This window comes from Aedes albopictus, chromosome 2, assembly GCF_035046485.1.
Source record: "Aedes albopictus strain Foshan chromosome 2, AalbF5, whole genome shotgun sequence".
In the NCBI taxonomy this organism is placed as follows: domain Eukaryota; kingdom Metazoa; phylum Arthropoda; class Insecta; order Diptera; family Culicidae; genus Aedes; species Aedes albopictus.
Window position 1 is genome coordinate 251786026 of NC_085137.1, and position 22765 is coordinate 251808790.

Sequence of the window (22765 nt, forward strand, 5' to 3'; positions counted from 1 at the left end):
ATGTTCCAATCGCCAATCATTTGTGTAGTTTTTTTTTAATATGCTTAATCATTGAATAAATATTTGTTTTTTTTTGTTTCAGAATTTATCTCGTAATAAATACTAACAACTTTCTAATCTCTCTATATTACAGGCAGTTAAACGCAAAAACTACTAGGTTAGGAAAGTAATTCGCAAATCATATGTACACTAAAACCTTTACAAACGATAATTTCAGTGCATTGAATTTAGTAGTTTTTTTTCTGTTTTTTTTCTTGTTTCCTAAACTTTTCGATTCTATTCGGTATATGATGTCTGTACACAGGCTAGATGCTTCCTTTGAAGATCTCCTCTTTCTTGTGTGATAGTCACAACTAAAACAGATTTTATAAAAATTTGCTCAACAAAAATCAAGTTGCTCTTTATATTTTACAGTCGACTTTTTCTACTAGCTTTCGGCTTCTCTTTTTGTACTTTATACAACTAGTTTACAGTTTATCCCTTTTGTGGTAGCTCACAGTATTCTCTCAACTCAACAAGCTTGAACAGCCCCAAAATTTTGGTGATAACAACGCAATATCATAATCCCTTGATATTCGACATTTTCTTCATTGAGCTAATGTTTGTCTTATTTAGCACTTTTCTGAATCTTTCAGAACATTCAAATGTGTGTTTTATTTAATTTCTTCAAGATATACAAGGAACCGAAACATAAGATCTCCCACTCGGAGCAACAGAAAAGGATAAATCTCCCATTGTGGATTAGCTTCACTCTTTCTTTCGGTCGACTCCTCCTCATTCGTTCGCTTAGTGTTTTACGGTTTTCGGCATAATATATGTTACTTGTTCGAATGAATACACTTTTAAATTTAAATTTCAGTCTTTCTTAGTGTTTTCCTCTATTTACTATAGTTTATTCTCCCTCATCCAGCAACTGGAGCTGAGGAAATTTCGCCTCTTGTAAATCAGTTTGCTATTTCTTTCCGGTTTGCTGTTTGTGTTGTGTGTAGAAGGGCAGCAGTAGCAGCGTCTTAATTACTGCTGGCTGTGCTAAACTTTTTCCTCTCCCAATCGCGTTTGGCCCTAACGAACGATGATGACGACGACGACGACGTTGAGGACGACAACGACCAAGTCTTGACCTGGGGAAAATGTTGTTTCTTTTTACCCTCGTCCCGTATATTTTCGCGCGTCTTGCTAAAGTTTTGTGAATTTATATCGTTTATTTACAGTGAATTTCTTGCACGAGAGTTTGCTGCTGGTTGAAATTTATGTTTCTTCGTTCGGTTGGTTGATTACGGTCAGAGGGTGGCCTAGGGTGCGACTGATTTTCGAAAAAATAATTTACTTTGGTTGTAAAAGTTAGAATGCGATAAAAAAAGCGTTCAGAATAGGGTGACCTGGGGTAATACGCACCGTCGGGGTGAAACGCCCTCATACTACTTCATTATATGAATGAAGTTTCCTTCAGATGCAAGCAAACTAGACGTTACATTGAGCCAGTCAAGCCCAAGACTGGCCAGAATAGTCGAATGATAGGCGTGGAAAGCGATGATTTTCCACATTTTGAAGGGCTGTCTAATTTAAAGCACACGATTACCTGCGCAGGACGAAAGACTCACGGTCCTTAACCTACAAGAGATTGAGGAAGAGGTTGGCCGGTTGGAAACATCACAGCCGCTGAAGCAGATCAACTACCTAGCGAGCTTTTAAAACACGGTGGAGAAGCATTGGTTAGAGCACTACACTGGGTCATTACCAAGATTTGAAAGGAGGAAGTATTACAGGAGGAATGGATGGAAGGTATCGTGTGTCCAATCTACAAAAGGGGCGACAAGTTGGATTGCGGGAACTATCGCGTGATCACACTACTGAGCGCTGCCTACAAGATATTCTCTCAAATTTTATGCCTCCGTCTATTACCGATTGCAAAAGAGTTAAATGGCGCTATAATGGGCCAGATGCTCGCCATCCATCAGGTGTTGCAGAAATGCCGCGAATACAACGTGTCCACACATCACTTGTTCATCGATTTCAAATCGGTGTATGATACAATCGATCGAGAACAGCTATGGCTGATTATGCACGAATACGGATTCCCGGAACCGGAATGATACGGTTGATCAAGGCGACGATGGATCGAGTGATGTGCGTAGTTCGAGTATCAGGTACGCTCTCGAGCCCCTTCGAATCTCGCAGAGGGTTACGGCAAGGTGATGGTCTTTCGTGCTTGCTGTTTAACATTGCCTTAGAGTGTGTAATAAGAATAACGAGGATTAATACGAGTGGAACGATTTTCACGAAGTTCGTACAGCTGCTTGGTTTCGCTGATGATATTGATATTATTGATAGCAAATTTGAGACGGTGCGATGGTGGAAACGTGCATCCGACTAAAGAACGAAGCCAGGCGAATCGGATTAGTCATTAATGTGTCGGCAAGACATGTAGGCAAGGCATGTCAGGCAAGTACATGATGGCAAAGGGTTTTTGGAATGATTTACCTCGCACGCTATCACGAATTTCAAAAAAGACACCAGTGGAGAAATTCAGAGACGCATTGTGGCAGCAAATCGAGCTTACTGTGGACTCCACAGAACTCTACGATCGAAAAAAGTTTGCCGCCACAAGGAGTTAACGACCTACAAAACGCTGATAAGATCGGTAGTCCTCTATGGGCACGAAAAGGACTCTGCGTGGAGAGGATCAACACGCCCTTGGAGTTTTCGAACGGAAGGACTTGCGTATTATCTACAACGGAGTGCAGATCGAAAACGGGACTTGGAGAAGGCGAATGTAACTATTGGGGCAGCGGGATTATTTGTATTTGTATTTGTGGGGGTGAAAAAGATGCTCGATCTAGCTGGGCACCTCCCCCGTACTCGTATGGGCGAGATTATCCTGGAGTTGAATCGCGATAATGGGTGCAAGGGCGCCGCCTATAAGAGGTTGGCGGAAGAGGTTCTTGGCGAAGGAGTAGAGATGAGGGCTCTCACACAAGAGGCGACTCTGAAGGTCAAAGACCTAGATGAGGTCACCGAAGTGGAAGATGTCCTTACGGCACTGCGACAACAGTGCGAGGTGCAGGTAGCCGTCGCAACCGTTAGGCTATGGAAGGAGCCGGCCGGGACACAGATAGCTTTGGTTCAGCTACCTGTGGCGGACGTCAAAAAGTCAGTTAAAGTAGGGAGGATAAAGGTTGGCTGGTGCGTCTGCCACGAACCACTGGAGGTTTGTTACAGGTGTTGGGAATCAGGACACAAGTCATGAGACTGCAAATGCCCCAGCAAATTTTGTAGGAAATGTGGCGCCGAAAGGCCATAAGGCACAAGGCTGCTCGAGTCCACCCATTTGTCTGATTTGTACCGGGGAGTCCGTGAACAACAGGCATCCAACGATTGGTCCAAGGTGCTCTTGAAGGCCGAAAGCCGCAGTGAACAAACCACAGTGTATGTAACGCAGCTAAACCTGAACCACTGTGATGCAGCTCAGCAACTGCTTTGTCAGGCGATTTCTGAGTGGGACGGATATCGCCATCATAGCAGATATCAAGTACCCGCCGGCAACGGCAACTGGGTCGCAGATGGGTCCAGACAAATGACAGTGATATGGACAACGGGTAAATACCCCGTACAGGAGTTGGTGTCTACTACATATGAGGACTGCGTGGTCGCCAAAGTAAACGGGGTCTTCTTCTGAAACTGTTACGCGCCTCCGCGGTGGCCGATCGAGCAGTTCACACAGATGCTGGGCTATATGACATCCGTGCTAACAGAGCGAAGGCAGGTAGTAATAGCGGGTGGCTGTATTGCTTGGGCCGTGGAATGGGGAAGCCGTTTCACGAATCAGCGGGGTCAGATCCTGCTAGAGACACCTGGCTAATGTCGGTACCAAGAGTACCTTTTTTCGGAACGGTGCGACGTCGATAATTGACGTTACTTTTTGTAGTCCTGGCCTAACACGTAGTTCGAACTGGAGAGTAGGCGATCACCTGGCGGTTCGCCACACTATCGACTACAACAACAGTAGGCAGCCGGTAGAGGAAGAGGCGGCTAGGCCAAGGCCAAGCCCTCGTAGGTGGAAGACATGATACTTCGATGAAGGGGTGTTTAGGAAAGCGCTCTGCCATGAGCGAATCCTACTTAGTTTATACGGCGACGAGCTAGTAGCGGTGGCCTCGCTTGGGTGCGATGCGACCATGCCTAGGCGAGTCTACCCTATAAAAGGGAAACCACCAGCTTACGGGTTGACTCAAGCGATTATAGACATGCGCCACGCCTGCCTACGAGCTAGGCAGCGGGTGCAGCGAGCACGGTCTGAGGAAGAGCGAAAAGAACTGCGGATGGTGTTCACTGCTGCAAAAGCCGCGCTTAAGACATAAAGGCCTGATTCAAGGGTCTTTGTAAGAGTGCCAACGCGAAACCGTGGGTTGATGCCTACAGGATCGTGATAACCAAGACGAGAGGTGTAATGGCTCCTACAGAGCGATCTCCAGAGATGTTGGAGGGGATTATCAAGGGGCTTTTTCCGCGCCATGATTCTAGTCCTTGGCCTCCTTTCGCAGAACAGCCGCTAGCGATGAGGAGAAGGTCACCGATGTGGAACTTGACAAATCACTTAGCGTAAGTAAGGCCCCCGGTCCGGACGGAGTTAAGAGTAACTATTGCAGAGGCTCCCGAGATGTTCAGGTCTGCTATGCAGAAATGCCTGGCCGAGGGAGTTTTCCCAGAGGTTTGGAAGCGGCGGAGTCAGGTTCTATTGCCAATGGTGGAGAAACCACTCGGAGACCCGTCGTCATATAGACCATGGTGCTCAAAAAGATCATCCTCAATAGAATGTTGAGGCACACCGAGAGAGTGTAAATGGTCTCTCGAGTAGCCATTAAGTATGGCTTCCGGAAGGGGAGGTCGACAGTAGACGCTACCCTGGGCAAACCGCCGAGATAGCGCTCCAGGAAGGTGGTTTGCTACTGTGCAGTAGTGACTCTGGTTGTAAGGAACGCATTCAATAGCGCCAATTGGCCGGCTATTACCGATGCGCTTTTGTGTCTCGGGTATCTCGGCATACCGGGGTACCTATAAAAGATTTTTGGAATTTACTTCCAGAATCCAGTAGTAGTTTAGGATACGGAGGTAGGTCGGACGTGCTTTCCCATAACGTCAGGAGTCCCGCATGGTGTCATGCTGGGTCCGGTGTTGAGGTAAGAGTTCCCGGTGGGAGCGAAGATCGTCAGCTTTGCTGACGCCATTACGGTGGAGGTCTACGGTGAATCGATCCAAGAAGTGGACTTGAATATTCCCTACTCGATCGCGGTTGTGGAGGAGTGTATGAGATCCAGGAAACTGGAGTGGAAACAGGATCGTCGTGCACTTGGTTTCGCCGAGCGGAAGGTGTTGCGTACCGTCCTCAACGGGATGTCAATGGAAGACGGTACGTAGAGGAGGTAAATTCACCATGGGCTGGATAATCTGTTAAGAGAACCGACTATCGTCCACATAGAAAAAATCAGGGTGCTGCGGTAGGTGGGGCACTTCAGCAGTCAGCAGTCTGACCGGCACGCAAGATGAGTCGATCAAGTGGAGGACGATCTGTGGATCCTTTGTAGAGTGCATGGCTGGCGACACAGCATCATTGACCAAGTAGAATTAAGACGGCTTCTAAGTACAACAGAGACCACACAGGCTTTAGTATGTTCAAAAAGGTCTGGTACCTGGAGGAATCGGGTCTCGAGGACCACACGTAGCAAATGAATGATCGTGTTTTTATTTCTAAGCTCTACCATTAACAGCTTTTCGTCAAGCCGACTTAAATCATCCACTCTTTGATGAATACTATGAAGATGTAGCCATCAATGTTACAAAATCATCACTGAAAGTCGGGCGATTTGTGAATAAAATTCTATTTCTTTAGTGACCATTAAAAATATCACTCCCGGCGATGGCTGGAGCTTGCACATAACTACTAAGCAAGCACTGTACTTTGAGGAAATGTCAACTGTAGTTTCCGGAAAGGTGAGCCCAGTTCTTTGAATTAGTGGATTGGTGTTAGGCCATGCAAGCCAAAGGTGAAAAGCAAGTAGAAGATGAACCAGAGCCTACTACATAAGGTTGTTGCAGAAGAAAAAAATAAATTGCGTTTGGAAACTCAGTACGTGGAACTTCAGCATCCGCGTACTCACTAATTTACGGGAGGATACGTGTTGGATGGTGCGAATGCTAACATTTAATCAAACCATCTACCGCCAATACACGTGAGTTGGAAAAATATGTCATCGTGATGGGCGACTTGCAGAGGCACTTGATTGTACTCACTACGGAGACACATACTTGATACGTGCAGTTTACTTAAACGCAAGAACGACCATTGTCTAAGCGTCGAAGCGTCATAATAGGAGACCTAAACGCTCAGGTCGGCTAGGAGGAGAAACTCAGACCGACTATAGGAAATTTCATCGATTTCCTTCTTTCACATTTCATGGAACCTTATTCCAGCACAACCTCCATTAACGAGAAACCATGGTACGTCAGTGCAACAGAGGACGGAAATGGATGCCACCTTCTCAAGAAAGCAGCTAATAAGAGCATCTTGAAAAAGTTATCTTCTGTCGACTGTCACAATAAAGAAAATGAGTTCATGGAAAATTATCATCAATGGCCGTGGTCGACTTTCCAGATTCACCGTATAGTAAATCTTCCGGAAATACCGTGAATACCAACGTAGGGAGTGTGAACAAAGCTAGGCATCCTACCCCTTGCAAGTATCAGCAATTTGGCGAAGCTTCTAATTAGTGCTGTACGCGATCAACGTTCATTGTTTCCATTAAAAGGGATTTTCGAAACAAAGGCATGGAAAATCATGGACAAGAACGACTTTCCAGGAAAGCACGTGAGGCTTATCAATGTAACGATGGATGGTGTAAGGTCTCAGGTGATTGACGAAGTACGATTTTCTTGATATTCGGTAAACTTGTATGCTTTGTGGAAGCATAGACATTATTTCCAGAACATTTAGAACGCTGGCATCCGCTTGAAATGCGAACCAGCAAAAGTACATGCTGATTGATGGTTGGAACTGAGTAAGGGAGGATACTTGGGAGCTTCGGCCAGTGTTGAGAATACTCACTTGCAAGAGTGATACTCACTTGCTTCTATCTCAGTCCAGAAGCATGCTATCAAAAAAATGATGTTTGAAGGGCTTTTAGGTTGTAGTTTAATCTAAAAGTTTGCCGAAGAAAGTAAAGATCGCAGACGCATACCAAAGTTGTGAGAGAGCTGTGAGTACGAGGTGAGTAAAATTCGTGTAAATCATACTCACCTTGTGCTCACAGCTCTCTCACGGTTTTGGTATGCGTTTGCAACCTTTACTTTATTCGGCAAACTTTTAGATTAAACTACAATCTAAAAGTCCTTCAAGCACCATTTTTTGATAGCATGCTTCTGGACTGAGATTGAAGCAAGAGAGTATAACTTTTCGCAAGTGAGTATTCCCAACATTGACTTCGGCAGCAGTGCAGCACCCAACATGTTTGAGTACCACGTGCTTAGAGGTGTGCCATCCACGATGATCTTTGGAGGTGTACTGAAGAACGGTGGCAAAGAATGAATCTACGCAAACCAAGTATCCTGAAAGTGACGTAAGCTGGGAGCTCGTCGCAATGATTATGTGTCATGACGGTAACTTCCACACTATTTTTTATTTGATATTTATATCTGGTTTTAGCGAAGCCCTCATACAATTCAGAAAGTTGCATTGGATTCTGAGAGGGTGAACTCATGAAGTCCATAGCTTACATTCAATATTATGCATATAATCTTTTAAAAATAAGACGCACCCCTTAGGGAGCGGACCTGGTGTGATGGTTAGAACACTTGACTATCACGCCGAGGACCTGGGATCGAATCCCACTCCCGACAAACTCGCAAAAGGTGAGTTCTTCCTTCGGAAGGGAAGTAAAGCGTGGGTCCCGAGATGAACTAGCCTAGGGCTAAAAATCTCGTTAATACAGATAAAAAAAAAAAGTCGCACCCTAGTGTACCTCTCAAGGTTCAACCTTTACCTGGTATCATGTACTGTGGGGTGGTAATTTCTCTTAGCATGCAACTTTTAACGTCTTCCCAACCCTTTAATAAGCTTGGCTAAGTAGAAAAAAATGTCAGCTCTGAACTATATATGTGTGTAGATACAGTGTACTTACAGATGTGACTTATGTTGTGTTTTGCTCTCGCGTGAATATGTTTCTTATTAGGAATGTGAGACTAGTGTGTATCTCGGTTATGATGATCCTTTTCTCTTCTGAATGGTGATGCTGAATTGACTTTTTGTATACCGTTTTCATTAGTTCCGCGTTTTCGAATGAAAGATGTGAACTAAATTAAAGAACACAGGAAATGTGATATTAAGAAAAAAATAATAGTTTAAATTTATAAAAATAAATATATTGAATCGAAAATTATGCTTAGCCTTATGATTTGACCTTGAATAACCAAACAAAGTGAAAATAATAACTATTAAAAAACTAAAAGTGCCTAAAAATTTCGATAAACTACCTTCACTCTTGCACGTTGCCAGTTTTTGATCATTCTTTAATACATATTTTACAGACTTGGTGACCTGGTGCACAATTTGAAATCATATATTAGACTAAATGATCACTTAAATCATAATAAAACACAAATTTCCCAGTATATTTTTTTTTGTTTCAAATAATTGTAAAAATACCTAATTCAACAACCAAAACATAACATCCGAAAAATTAAACTAGCGTTCAGATCAGATTTTTTACTTGTTCATGGCGTGTGTTGGTTCGGATTGTAGAGTGTCCTAGCCCCCGCGCCTAATATCGACTTTTAAATACAGAGGAGTGTCCGGCACCATACTGTTGCCTAAAAATGCACTAATCAGTTTTAAATTCGTTTTTCTGCGTCATGAGTGACTTTTAAATCATAGAACAATACACAAAGTTACTTTTATATGGAATGATTATTGGTGACTTCTTTTTCGGGGATAGTGCTTAGTGGATCTTCCGTTCGCAAAGTGGACCTTTGCAGATAACATCAGCACATATATAGTTTTCCGGCGAAACTAATCAGGCTTACACGCGCAATCTTTAATGTATCAAAGTGTTTGAATCCCAGACAAGGTATGTAAGAGTAATGCACTTTCAAACTTACTGTTGAACATTGCAGAAGCAAAGAAGCGACTAAAAGGTCTGGTCACGGGCTCGGCTCTGAAGTAAAGCCACGTAAGGTAGGATTTAGATTTTCGATAGACGACGAAAAAATTGAAGCCACCATTCTGAGTGCAGATACGCAATCGTTACACATGACAAAGTAATGTGAATACGGCAGTAAACCATTTAGAAAAAAAATATTGTTCTATGATTCTAAAAGCAGACATGTTTTTCCAATTAGGTACCCTTTTCCAATGAAATCAGTCCTCATTTCTACATGGTTTGGCATTAACGGAGGGAAACGATACTGGACGAAATCAAACGTAAAACTAGTAGTATGTGAGATGATCATGTAAAATGTACTTACTGTGTGATGAAGAATATCTAATCGGCGTTCGAGAATTGTTCCTCGATTACGGCGCGGCATTCCATCGACCCTTGTTTTGGTTTTTTCCCTATTTGTATAAGATTTTGTTCTCCTTTAATACTGCAGCAAAATGTGTTCCTATATAGTGTTTCTTCAGCTTACTCAGCAATTACAACACGCAGTGTAACTCGTAACACACTGCAAGACCTATTTCTGATGCAAAAATCCCTAATAGTTTTGAAAGGTTATAATATATATGCACTGTATAATCGTATTTACACTCGAGTATTCTGCGTTACTCCTTACTAGATCTGTCCGACTTAATATCAGTTTGAAATGGATGCGTGTCTTTTTGTTTAGCTTCTTCCTTTTTAAATGCTCTAAACTTAGGCGGATGCATATACCCTAATTGTTGCTTTTATGGTTGATTAGTTAGTGAATGAAAGCGATTAAATTATCTCTCCTAGTATTTGATAAGCATTCCCGTTGTTGTTGTGTCTTTTGTTTCTCATCGCTTGAGGTCGTGTCGTTTGTGCCAGTGTTCCGACCACCAACGATCGTCGGATATAATGCTGCAATGATGACACAACGAAATGCGCAGCAAAAGCTTCAGCAAAAGCCAATAATCAACTCAATCGCAATGGAAGCCAATGTATTTAAAAACTTTCATTATCCTCTAAATTCTCCGTAGTTTTCAGTACTAACATATCGAACTCCTTGGGGTCCCCGCTGGCACTGTTACGGCGTGGCGAAAGCCTACTCGTCCTGTGTCGCTCGTACGGCTTCTGCTGATGATGAGACGAGCTTGGCCTACTGCCACTGCCGCCGCTGTTCCATAACCCACTACAATTGCCTCCGCCATCTCCTCTTCTGTGACGTCGTCTTCTTCGATCCTGCTCTTCTGCATCGCCGAACTTACCTCCTCCACTCAAATTTCCTGCCTCCAGATCGGCAGCCGTACAGGTCACGGCCGATTCGATCGAGTGGTACGAGTCGTTCCGTGTGCTGCTCTTAACCGCGTTGCTCTTCAGCATGAAGCTGAAGTCGTTCCATTTGTCGTTGAGGTTGGCCAGCTTTTGGTTGAAGTTGTGCGCCAACGAGAGACTCAGCGCCATCTTGAGACGGCCTCCGACCGGCCGCTTCGGAGTTGTGGGCGGGGTGATGATCGAGAGTGAGGACGAAGTCGAAAGACGATTCAGTTTTCGGTTGTTGGTGTCACTGCTTTGGCTGTTTCTGTTGCGTAGGATGACCTTTGCCATTGCTGCTTCTGCCGCTGATGCTGTTGTTGCCTTTTCGCTGCCATCATCGTGCTGGAATGGGACACCGGGTCTATCGTTGCTGCTTCTGCTGTATGGATGCGGGGGTCGCAGTGGTGGCGGGGGTTTATTTAATAATCAATCTCTATAAATATAACTACAGTTTTTTGGGCTCTCTTGTGGACTAGGACTGCTCGAGGGAGGCGCCGGACTAGAACTACTGTTGGACATGACTGGGGAAGATCCGGAACTGGAATTCTGTGGACTATCGGAACGATGTTGTGTTACTGTGGAAGAGAAATGGATTGTTTATCGATTCCAATGTGTGAAATCTGAGTATCTCACCTATGCCATGCCGGGGCGGCTGCCTTTTCATTCGGCCGAGACTTCTGTTACGAGTGTTGGTATTAAGGACCTATATAAAAATGCTATTTTTTAATTATTCTCCATAATAACAAGTTGATTGCAGCTATAAATCAATACAAGAGACAATAAATGGATATGCGGGCTGAGTGTACTCGAAAAGTCAACAGTAATTTTGGTCTGCCTTTCTTGAACCAATTGTTAGTTTGACAAGTACAAAATTAGAACCCTTTGTAATCTTTATTACTTGATTTTTAAGAATTAGTCTTTCAGTCTGAGAAGAGACACTATGGAATTCATTATCTCAGCTTGCAATGCACGACGGGTCCCATCCGTATGCATAAACGAAAATGTTTGTGCTAAATCCAATAGATAAGTGAAGTCTTCAAAAAAGGTTATCCTCTTTTAACCCTCTAATACCCAAATTTTTGATTTTGATCTAAATATCATTTTTCGTCATCTAAAATCGATTTAAACATGTTTTGGAAGATGATTCTTTTTAATTCTCGATTTCGTTAATTTCAGTTTTTGATTTTTCTAATTTTTATTTTTGAACATCCCCACACTTTTATATTTTTCCTGGAAGCCAATTTGGGGAACGGATTTTTTGAGATGAAAACATTTTGAGATTTTATGATAATTGTTGAAATATTATTATTTTAAATTTTTTTCACAGAAAATTTTATTTTCCGTGTAATTTTAAGGAAAATAATTTTAGAGTGTATTCGATTTCCTTAAGCTTTTAAACAAGGATAGAATGATTTGGGAAAAATTTAAAATATGTTAATTGTAGCGATTCAGTACAAAATAAACAATGACATCTAAAAGATGACTAAAACATCAATTTTTCAATGATTTTTAAAAAATGTAAATACGCTTTAAAATACACCAAAAATTATTTTGAGATATACACAACAGTCCTAAATATCAGCCAAAAATATTAAAAAAATGATTTACTAGGAAACAAAAATTACAAAAATGCTCAAACTATACCCCGTCTAAAGGCGGGATTGGGTATTAGAGGGTTAATGTGCACAATTCGAGAGTTCAACATTTTAAAAGTCAAGAATGGCGTCGAAAGTGGACGCTCAGGTAAAAACATCAATCACGACCAATGAAGCTTCCGAGAACATAAGACCATAGTTCCCTGGGTTAGTGGATTGGTGTCAGTCCATGCGAGTCAGCTGTAAAACTACAAGCAGCGAAAAGATAACAAGAGAAGAATACGAACCGATACCAATGATGACGAAAAAGGCCGACGTCTGAGTGCTAGGGAAGCAGCTAGCGAATGCTGCAGAGAATGCAGGCACTGAGGAGCTTAAAACCAACAAAGTATTTAGTAAGGCTGGTATCACAGCTGAACTCATAAAGATGGGTCTAGAAAAGTTGACCACCTGACTGCATTGATTGATAGTCCAGAACTAGGAGTCAGAATAGCTATCGGAGGAGTGACAGGAAGGGATAATCTGTCCTATTTACAAGAAAGGCGATCAACTGGATTGTGAGAACTATAGTCTGGACACCACTATAAATGTCGCCTACAAAGTGCCATCAGAGATCATCTTCCTACGTCTATCACCTAAAATGAATGAGTTCGTGGGAAGCTAAGTACTAAACTTCTCTATCTTGGGACTCAAAGCAGATAGAAAAGTGTCGTCCTCTGCAAAAATATTTTGGATAGTAAGAACAATCTGGTAATTCAGCTTTTATTTGATGATTTCGCCGCAAGATGTTGAAGTAAAGTAAACAAACTACTCATTGTCAAGTAAAGTTTTGAAAATGCTCAATCTCAGGCTGCAGCTCTCAATTCCCTTACGAACTTCGTCAAAGACGACACTTCACTGTCTGCTTTGAATCACCAGATGGAGCAATTCCAAGCGAGGACTAGCGCCTCCGGACGGAGAAATTGCTCACTAAGTAATGCATTGCCAGATGGCTTACGGCTTCCTGAAGAACTTTACCAAAGACGACACTTTTCTATTTGATTTGGGTTCCAAGATAGAGAAGTGCCACCTAGTGATAAATTGTTTAACTAGTTGCTGAATCACTAGATTGTTCTTGATTTCCTGAAGAACTTTGACGAAGACGAAACTTTTCTGATTGCTTTGGTTTGTGAGATAGAACAGTTCATAATTTTACTTGACCACTTGACAACCACCTTCTGAACAACTTTGCTGAAGTCATCAATATTGAAATCCAATCCATCTACAGGGGGTGACCCAAATGTTTGGGATAGGCAACTTTTTTTTCTCTCACAAAAAGTTCAACATGCTGTAACTTTTCATAGAGTGCATTGAAAATTCTCAAATTTTGACTGTTTGTCAACCTATGTGCACCTATATGTGTATCATTGGCACAAATTTGAGCTCGATTGAATAATCTTTCGCGAAGCTAGAACCGTTCTCGTAAAACACTATTTTTAGGCAACTAATTTTTGAACTGTCATATATCGGAAACCAGTGAACCGAATTGAATGAAATTTTGAACGTTTATCAACGATATATTAATGCTTGAATAGTCTTTAAAACATATGTACTTTTTGAATGTTGAAAAAAGTTATCATGGATTGACACTTTTCTGATAACAAAATATATTAGAGCCTATTTGGATTGAAGAAAAAAACACATTTAGTGTTTAGACATTTGCATGGACAGTTCACATTGAGCCATCAGTTTGGCTCTTTAGACAAGGGGCTTGCACGTTACAACCTCCTCCACATGTCGCGCTTGGTTTCGCAAGCATCCTTTTGGAGCCACCACCCTATGTCACGCTTGGCTTTGCAAGTACGTCATCCTCTCTGGAGCCACCATTCTCTGTGGCGCTTGATTTCGCGAACACCTCATCCACTATGGAGCCATCATCCTCTGGTAATAATGCTTATTTGGCAACAGGTCTCCTCAAGACACCCCCGGATGTAAAAACATCGGCTTGACGCACTACCCCATATTTGCCAGCATATGTGCATATTACACGACCTCTCATCCATGAATTGCTTATCTTCTCATCTGCTATGACTACCAACTCACCCTCACTGTGATCGGACGAACACTTTGAAACCATTTGGTTCTTCCTTGTAATCATTGGGCATGATACTCGGTGATCCACCGCTGCCAAAACTTGTCCGATGTTTTCTGCCTACAGGTCCAGCTATCTCAAAGAAACTTACCAACTCACAGGTTCTTTTACCGGTTGTTGCACACCGATAGAGCTAAGTTACAAGAACTGATTTGGACTAATGGGCTCTTCGTGTGACGATAGAAGGGAGACCAATGTGAGTGGCCGAGTTGATCATCGTTTCGGCCTCAGCGAAGTATGTTTCCAGTGATTCATCGTCGAGGTTGCTATCGGCTGGTAAAGGTAATTAAAGCTGATTTGATGGACATCACCATTCGTTCTCAACAGCCTCTCATATGTGGGTCCGAGGGAGGGTTGACTCTCCCATGTGTGTTGTAGTCTGTGAACGTACTGCCCAGCTCCTCACTGATGTTGCGGATCTCATTGTGCAACCCAAGCAACACGACTTGTTGCTAATCCGGTAACAGCAACCTTAGTGCAATTTATTCACTGTCCGTATTGCGGACGACAGAACACAATTGTTTCTTCTTTGAAACCCAAAAAGCGCAGATTCTGAATTCTTATGCAACATAAACGAGGAGGAATGATAAAAAAGATGGGAAACAAATTTGTCCAGACTCGAACCATGGACACCAGGAGTATTATCTACTCACCTTACATACTACACCAAAAGCTCTGTGAGAGAATCGATGCTCAACACACTATAAAAGCTACTGAAGTTACTTGTTACTTTATTGCACCTTTTTTGTCACAAGTTAGAGAACTGTCAAAATGAAAAGACGCTCAAGTTTTCTGTCACTCATTTGGAACCTAATCTGAACAAACAAACCAGAGTTAGATGTTTCATGCACGTTACATAACACATTTAATGTAAGCTGACTATATTAGCACTTGCGAACAATATGTAAGCTCCGCCTCCACGAATCGATGTCAAACACGTGGTAATTTGTGATTTCTATGAAACAAAGCCACAACTTTACGAATTTCGGAGTTTAAATGCAACTCAATTGACAAGATGGAAGTTTCGTGTGCTTCTAGTGCAACTCATTTAGACCAAAACATAGAAAGCCACAATCTGTATGATGTTGCAGGTGCTGCTTGGGAGCTCTCGGCTAATCCACACAAAATTCGTTTCATTATCGAAATAAAACTCTTGTGGCGCTCCGCGTCTGGCAATTAACCATCGCATCGGATTGCCTTTTACAGGGATCAGCAGATAGAATCTTCTATGTGCACGGCTCTTGTCGTCAAGCAGGTAAACTCCCCACAGCTTAACCGCGCTTCGCCCTACATAAGCGCCCAAAGTAATCGAAACCAATGAAGGTAAACGCACGGACATGTGGTGTCAACCTTACTCGTGGTAAAGGGGCAAATTTTGACGGCAACAATGAGGATTTGTAAATATTGCACCACATACACATTTTTTTTGTCTTACGCAGGCGTATTCGTAACTCACGTAGAATTTTTGACGTAGGGTCAAGTGGGGTAAAATGCCATTTTTCAAACTTTCATCGTTTTCAATGATAATTAGCCTCATTTGTTAGGCTTCCAAAGTGGTAACAGCAACTAGACAATATTTGCTCGATACTTCAGCAAAAATATTCACAAAACTATTGCATTTTCATCAATTTTCAGCGATTTTAAAAACTGATTCGTAAAACGGAAGTGGTGCAAAACGACCAACTGCCATGGGGTAAGATGCCACTTCATGAAAACATTCAAAAATTACGTCCATCAGTTTTCGGACATTTCCGACTCCTTTTCCCCCCTCTGTCCCGCTTTTTTCGTATACTCAATAAATGGAGTGTTACCTCCCTCCCCGCAAAACGATGATCGTAATATTTGAATGACCCCTAACATGGAAAGCTTAGACTTCAACAACCATGCGTCTCCATGTGTGCCTTAATCTCGTTGGAAACACTTGGCTGGTAATAAACTCATCAGAAAACCTTAATTGAAAGCACGGAAAACCGGAAGTTGCCAATTTTTATTGGGAAATCAAAGGATATTTCGTGGGTTTGGTGGCCTAGCTTCTAGAAGAATGTTTGATGCAAACATATCTTGACACCATTCACCTATAGCAATGATCAAGTCCCATTCAGGAATGATTTTATGAGTTGGGCCATTTTACCCCATCTTGGCATTTTGGGCTTTGTTCCCCTAATTTATTCAACACAGTTTCGTCTTTAGCGTGTCGATACCTTCGATAATACCAGTCCAGTAAAAGCGCCTTAACATGGTGTTCTCGAGGAAGTATTATTGGATTTCTTGCATCAAAGGGTAAATATTCTGCAGCGTCCATCCGTCCACCGACACGTAGTACTCCTTGTTCGTCCATCATCGGTGGTAGTGTTGCTATCTTGCTGGAATTCTCCAATATTTTCTTCTTTGTTTCCAGTTGTTTGTTGTGTTTCATCACTCAATTCCGTTCCAATTTTGCGAGGAGTGCCACTAGTTGGCACGGTATAGGCTGGGTATGCTGCGCAATTCAGATCCCATTGTGATCCACTAGCCTCTGCCCAGCAACTCCTATCCCTACCTCCTCGCGGTACCGGCCGAAAACTATGAACAACCTTAGGGAAGATCGGGTAAACCCCGGTGGGAACTTTGGTCGTAGGCTGACAGGGAAGAGGGGTTTGCTTCGGCAAGCAAACAGCGTCTGTTCTTCAGGAGGAGCGGCTCACAACAGCGTCTGATCCCCATGTTAGGGGCGGCTGATCTACGTCCGGGTGCCAGGGAAGGACTCTACTGCTCTACTGTGCACTATGGTCCTCCGGAAAGTAGGGAGTTGGTGTCAGGCCCTACGAGCCAGCCGTAAAAAAACCATTGTAACGGAAAATCAGCAACTGAATACTACGAACCGAGACCAACGGCAACGACTTCAGCGAACAAAAAGGACTTGCGATTGAAAACTCGGTACGTGGAACTGCCGATCTCTCAGCGTCCATCAGCAAACGAACGAAAACGGCCTACGACTCATTGATTTCGCCGCCTCCAAAAATATGGCCATACGTAGCACCTTTTTCCAACATAGCCTCCTTTATCGTTACACCTGGAGATCACCACAGCAGACGGAATCTCAAATCGACCACGTTCTGACTGACGGACGGCACTCCTCAAACATTATCGACGTCAGGACCTATCGTGGCGTTAACATCGACTCCGCCCAAAACTCTCCGTCTTCAACAATGTACGGTACCGGCGACCGCCACGGTACAACCTAGAGCGACTGAAACAACCGGATGTCGCCTCAGCATACGCGCAGAATCTCGAGGCCGCGTTGCCAGACGAGAGCAAACTCGATGAGGCCCCTCTAGAGGACTGCTGGAGTATAGTGAAAGCAGCCATCAACGACGCAGCCGAGAGCACCATCGGGTACGTGGAACGGAATCGACGAAACGAACCAGAGCGCAGAACGGTTTTGGAGGAGAAGAACGCAGCGAGGGCGGTAATGCTGCAGCAAGAGACTTGACAAAACGTGGAACGTTATAAACAGAAGCGGAAACAGCAAATCCGCCTCTTTCGGGAGAAATAGCGCCGCCTGGAAGAAGCGGAGTGTGAAGAAATGGTACTGCTGTGCGGTTCCCAAGAAACACCCCAAGCAACACACATGTTATATATTAGTTAAGACAGCGCAAGTTTTGGTTGTATAGAAGTTTATTTTTCGTAATTCATTGTGTTGGAATAACGTCAAATAAACTTCTATACAACCAAAACTTGCGCTGTCGTAACTAATATATAATATGTGTGTTGCTTGGGACGGAGGTCCTATCAGAAGCTCAACGCATCCCGCAGCGGCTTCGTGCCACGAGCCGAAATATGCAGGGATAAAGACGGAGGCCTCTTGACGGACGGACGTGAGGTGATCGAAAGGTGGAAGCAGCACTTCGATCAGCACCTGAACGGCGTGGAGAACGTAGGCACGGGAGCTCACGGTAACGGAGGAAACGATGATGCCAGTGCAGCGGAGGACGGAAATGAACCAACTCCCACGCTGAGGGAAGTTAGGGATGCCATTCACCAGCTCAAAACCAACATAGCAGCTGGTAAGGATGGTATCGCAGCTGAACTCATCAAGATGGGCCCAGACAAGTTGGCCACATGTCTGCATCGGCTGATAGGCAGGATCTGGGAAACCGCAGCTACCGGAGGAGTGGAAGGAAGGGGTAAAAGTTCTATCCCAGATCATCTTCCGTCGTCTGTCACCTAAAACGAATGAGTTCGCGGGAAGTTATCAAGCCGGCTTTATCGACGGCCGGTCGACAACGGACCAGATCTTTACCGTACGGCAAATCTTCCAGAAATGCCGTGAATACCAGGTCCCAACGCATCACCTGTTTATGGACTTCAAAGCGGCATACGACAGTATCAACCGCGCAGTGCTATGGAGAATCATGGACGAAAACGGCTTTCCTGGAAAGCTGACTAGACTGATTAAAGCAACGTTGGACGGTGTGCAAAACTGCGTAAGGGTTCCGGGTGAACTATCCAGTTCATTCGAATCTCGCCGGGGACTGCGACAAGGTGATGAACTCTCATGCCTACTCTTCAACATTGCTCTGGAAGGTGTGATGCGACGAGCCGGGCACAACAGCCGGGGAACGATTTTCACAAAATCCGGACAATTTGTGTGCTTTGCGGATGACATGGACATTATTGCCAGAACATTTGGAACGGTGGCAGAGCTGTACACTCGCCTGAAACGCGAAGCAGCAAAGGTCGGACTGGTGGTGAATGCCTCAAAAACAAAGTACATGCTGGTAGGCGGAACCGAACACGACCGGATCTGTCTGGGTAGCAATGTTACGACAGACGGGGATACTTTCAAGGTGGTGGAGGAATTTGCCTACCTCGGATCCTTACTGACGGCTGACAACAACGTGAGCCGTGAAATTCGGAGGCGCATCATCAGCGGAAGTCGGGCCTACTACGGGCTCCAGAAGAAACTGCGGTCGAAAAAGATTCACCCACGCACCAAATGCACCATGTACAAAACGCTAATAAGACCGGTGGTCCACGGGCACGAGACATAGACCATACTCGAGGAGGACCTGCAAGCACTCGGAATTTTCGAGCGACGCGTGCTAAGGACGCTCTTCGGTGGTGTGCAGGAGAACGGTGTGTGGCGGAGAAGGATGAGCCACGAGCTCGCTGCACTTTACGGCGAACCCAGCATCCAGAAGGTGACCAAAGCCAGAAGAATACGGTGGGCAGGGCATGTTGCAAGAATGCCGAACAACAACCCTGCAAAGACGGTTGGCACAAGAAGGCGTGGAGCGCAGAGCGCACGATGGGCGGACCAGGTGGAGCGTGACCTGGCGAGCATTGGGCGCGACCGAGGATGGAGAGCAGCAGCTACAAACCGAGTATTGTGGCGTACTATTATTGATTATGTCTTGTCTTAAATGTGATGTTGAACAAATAAATGTATGTATGTATGTCATGAGTTGCATTACGTAGATTGAAATGTGGACAGACAAAGGCAGATCGCATCTCTTCGTTAGTTGTTTCCACTTGTTCCTCCTTCCAGTCACCATCTCGTTCGTATAGGAATGCAGTTCCTCGATACTAGCGGCTCTCGGGGTACGTTGAAGGCCCTTTTCCCCATCTTGTTGCTTCATCTGCTACGGTTTGTCTTGTTCTGATCTATCTCCATTCTGACACCGAGGATAAACTCGTTGACTCTGAATGCTACAAACTGCCGATGGCGTCGTGTATCGGTATCCACGCAACGACAGCTGTAGAATCAGTTCAAAGGAAGGTGTGAGTGACTTTTACTGAGTGATGCCTTTTGATAGTCTTTCTTTTGACTGCATCTTTCGGCGAATGTTTATTATTTGTAGCAACTACTTCTGGATAGCGTCTTTATCGCCCAAATTGCCAACTAATTTGATGTTAGTTCGCATTGTAAGGTAGAACTAGTACCAAAGAAAGTTGTGACAATCGACTAGCTCAGGCAATTATTGTCAAGCCTTAGGGTTGGCCTCGTGCCGAAATTAACGGACGATACAAAGGGACGACAAACGGATATTCCAATTCCGCAAATAAAGGATGGGAGCCAATTGTACCGTAAACCGGGGTCAAATTGATCAGCGGGGTGAAATTGATCATTCGGGTACTACATTGTAATTCCATACTAGGAACTCTTGAGCGTCGTAATGATCTTATACTTTTTACGTCTTCTGGTCCGTAGCTGTCTAGAGATGAGTGTAGACCTTCATTTTTTTAGAAAAAAAATAGTTTTGCCTTATTTGCAATGTATTTCTCATTTAGCTGAAATCATTGCTACTAAACAATCGATTGCTACTAGGACTTCCCGTAAATTATCTGTTTTAACATTTTTGTGGAACCTTGATGAGGAAGCTATGTAGCTAATCAGAACATGGAATAGTTATAAAAAAGTTCATTTTATGATGAGATAGTCATTTATTGTGATAGAAATCAATTATTTTAAATTAAATTGCCTACCTTTAGGCGTTTAATTTAATATATTTAATAATTTAATTTTGCATTTAAAGTATTAAATTCACTAGTTGTAAGAATTTAAATGCGTTATTCGGTTTTAGAAGAGCAAAATTAAGCGGAGAAGGAAATTTTCCTTCCCAACCGACGCTAAATTGTATACTGATCAATTTCGCCCCAAAGTGGCATTTCCATTTTTTTGATATCTGGAGTTATTTAACTTAAAGTTAAAATTTGTTGAACAAAATTCCGTCACATGGTTCCATGAAGATCCACAGGGTACTGGTTTTACAGAAATTCTTCTGGCAATATTTGAATTGGCACTGATGTTATCCGCAAAAGTTGTTTTAAAGTGATCAATTTGACCCCGGATTACGGTATTTATTAATAGAGCGGCCGAAGTGAGCGTTACGTTGGGGACCTCGACTTCATGTGTCGTTGGTCGGGGATGGATAGTGGTTATATCCACTGCATGAAATCATAGTACGACTCTCTAATACAGCGGAGCCGAAATGGAGCCGTGGAGGGTGCAGTCGGAGGGATTGGGATCGGAACGATTTGAGGGTGCATACTACAAATATTATACAAATATAGTAGTTTTTATGCAAAATCATCATTGCTTCATAGGTTCTAGATTCTGAAATTTAGTGCGAATTTTTGCCCCACAATCAGAAGTTTTGATTCAGAACTATAGCAATGTTCCTTTCTTCAAGAAGCGCAATTAATTTTATGTTCATTCGTGTGCAGCTCTTGAACTAATATGGATTAACGATTCTCCGACATCAAGAGGTTATGAGATTCTTCTTTTTTCTGCCACTAATAATTCTCATTCCAAAAGGTACCAAAATTACATCAAAATAGCTAGAAACACATTTTTTTCGCATAACAACATAACAAATTCGTTCCAGTTTTTATTGACGAGTAACTATGACCAGATAATGGGTCGAGCCCATACATGTTTGCTTGGGATCCTAACTCGCGCGCAGAGAAAGACCCACGGCGAACTTTTGCCCCGCATTGCCCTAGTCGCTTTCAGCCCTGTGCATTTAGCTTTTGCTTGGACTGTTTCTTTTTTTACGAATACGTGCTATCTTGGAATACACCTGAGATATTCGCTGTCTCTAGGAGAATTTATCATTTCCGAAGCGATTTTTCACGGCTGCAATTTAAATGGTAAGTTTTCATATGCGAACCCCACGCAAAGCTGAGATACTGAATTCCATATTCCCTATTCCCAAATTATTAAGAAAACATTCCGATTTACCTGGATGCCCATAAATATTCAACATAAAAAATATTTACCATATTTTGATTGATCAGTCCCTGGCTGGTCTCAGCCGCCCCGTTCCCGTCTCAGAGATACACCTGTGAAGTAGAAAAGAAGTAAAACTCAGCAGTTATATCAAAGGTTCGGTCTTTGTTTGCCACAATTTGTTAGTCGCATGATACGGGATCAACAGGAGGTTAACTGTTCTTTACCATATATGTACACTGACAATGCCACCAATCAATGCAACGAAAAGGGAATGTCGGGCAAGGGGATGGCTATAGAGATCGTCGGTTTACATCGAAATTAGTTCACGGCCATACCACCATCCATAGCCATCCCCAAGAACAGCTCGATGGATTCAGGAAGGATAAGTTTAGCAGCAAAACAAGGATGCAACGGGACAAGAGGGTTGGTGCAAATTTGGTGGTTGGCCATTCAATGATCGACACAGCACTGACTGCTGCGAAACTCCATATGTACATGTCTCATCGATTGTGGCATTTAATTCCAAATGCAATCAAATTCCTATTAGAAGGGTTTTGGGTGAAGTGCCCTGTTTGCGAAAACCAAATATCTATTTACGTATGCCATATCGCAAGCCAAGCGTAACAATCCAAATTAGCACGGTGGGTTGAACCAAAAAACAAATTATCATCGAACTGAACTCTATATATGAACGAACAAAATGGGTTGGAAAAGTTTTGCATTTCTCGCTCTCGCTTCTCCCATGCCAGGGAAATCGGCTTTGTACACTTCTATCTACAAATACAAGTAGTTTATGGCAGCAGCAACAGCAGCAATCGCAAATGATTTATTTCGTTTGAAA

The 22765-nt window shown here is 43.3% G+C and overlaps 1 protein-coding gene across 6 annotated transcripts in view; it reads right to left on the reverse strand.

The window, feature by feature from the left end:
* Positions 1 to 8390: 8390 nt before the first annotated feature.
* LOC115258949 (semaphorin-1A) overlaps positions 8391 to 22765 on the reverse strand; it is a 629606-nt gene continuing 615231 nt past the window's right edge. For 4 of the 6 annotated variants that reach the window (XM_062851525.1, XM_062851522.1, XM_062851523.1 and 1 more), the window contains 3 exons: positions 21972 to 22034; positions 11115 to 11184; positions 8391 to 11056 (listed from right to left, as the gene is read on the reverse strand). In XM_062851525.1, the coding sequence (XP_062707509.1) occupies positions 22023 to 22034 (12 nt within the window). In that variant the 3' untranslated portion in view covers positions 8391 to 11056; positions 11115 to 11184; positions 21972 to 22022. Of the gene's footprint in view, positions 11057 to 11114; positions 11198 to 21971; positions 22035 to 22765 lie in introns of all 6 variants that reach the window. The other 2 variants (XM_062851524.1, XM_062851521.1) reach the window with 1 other exon arrangement.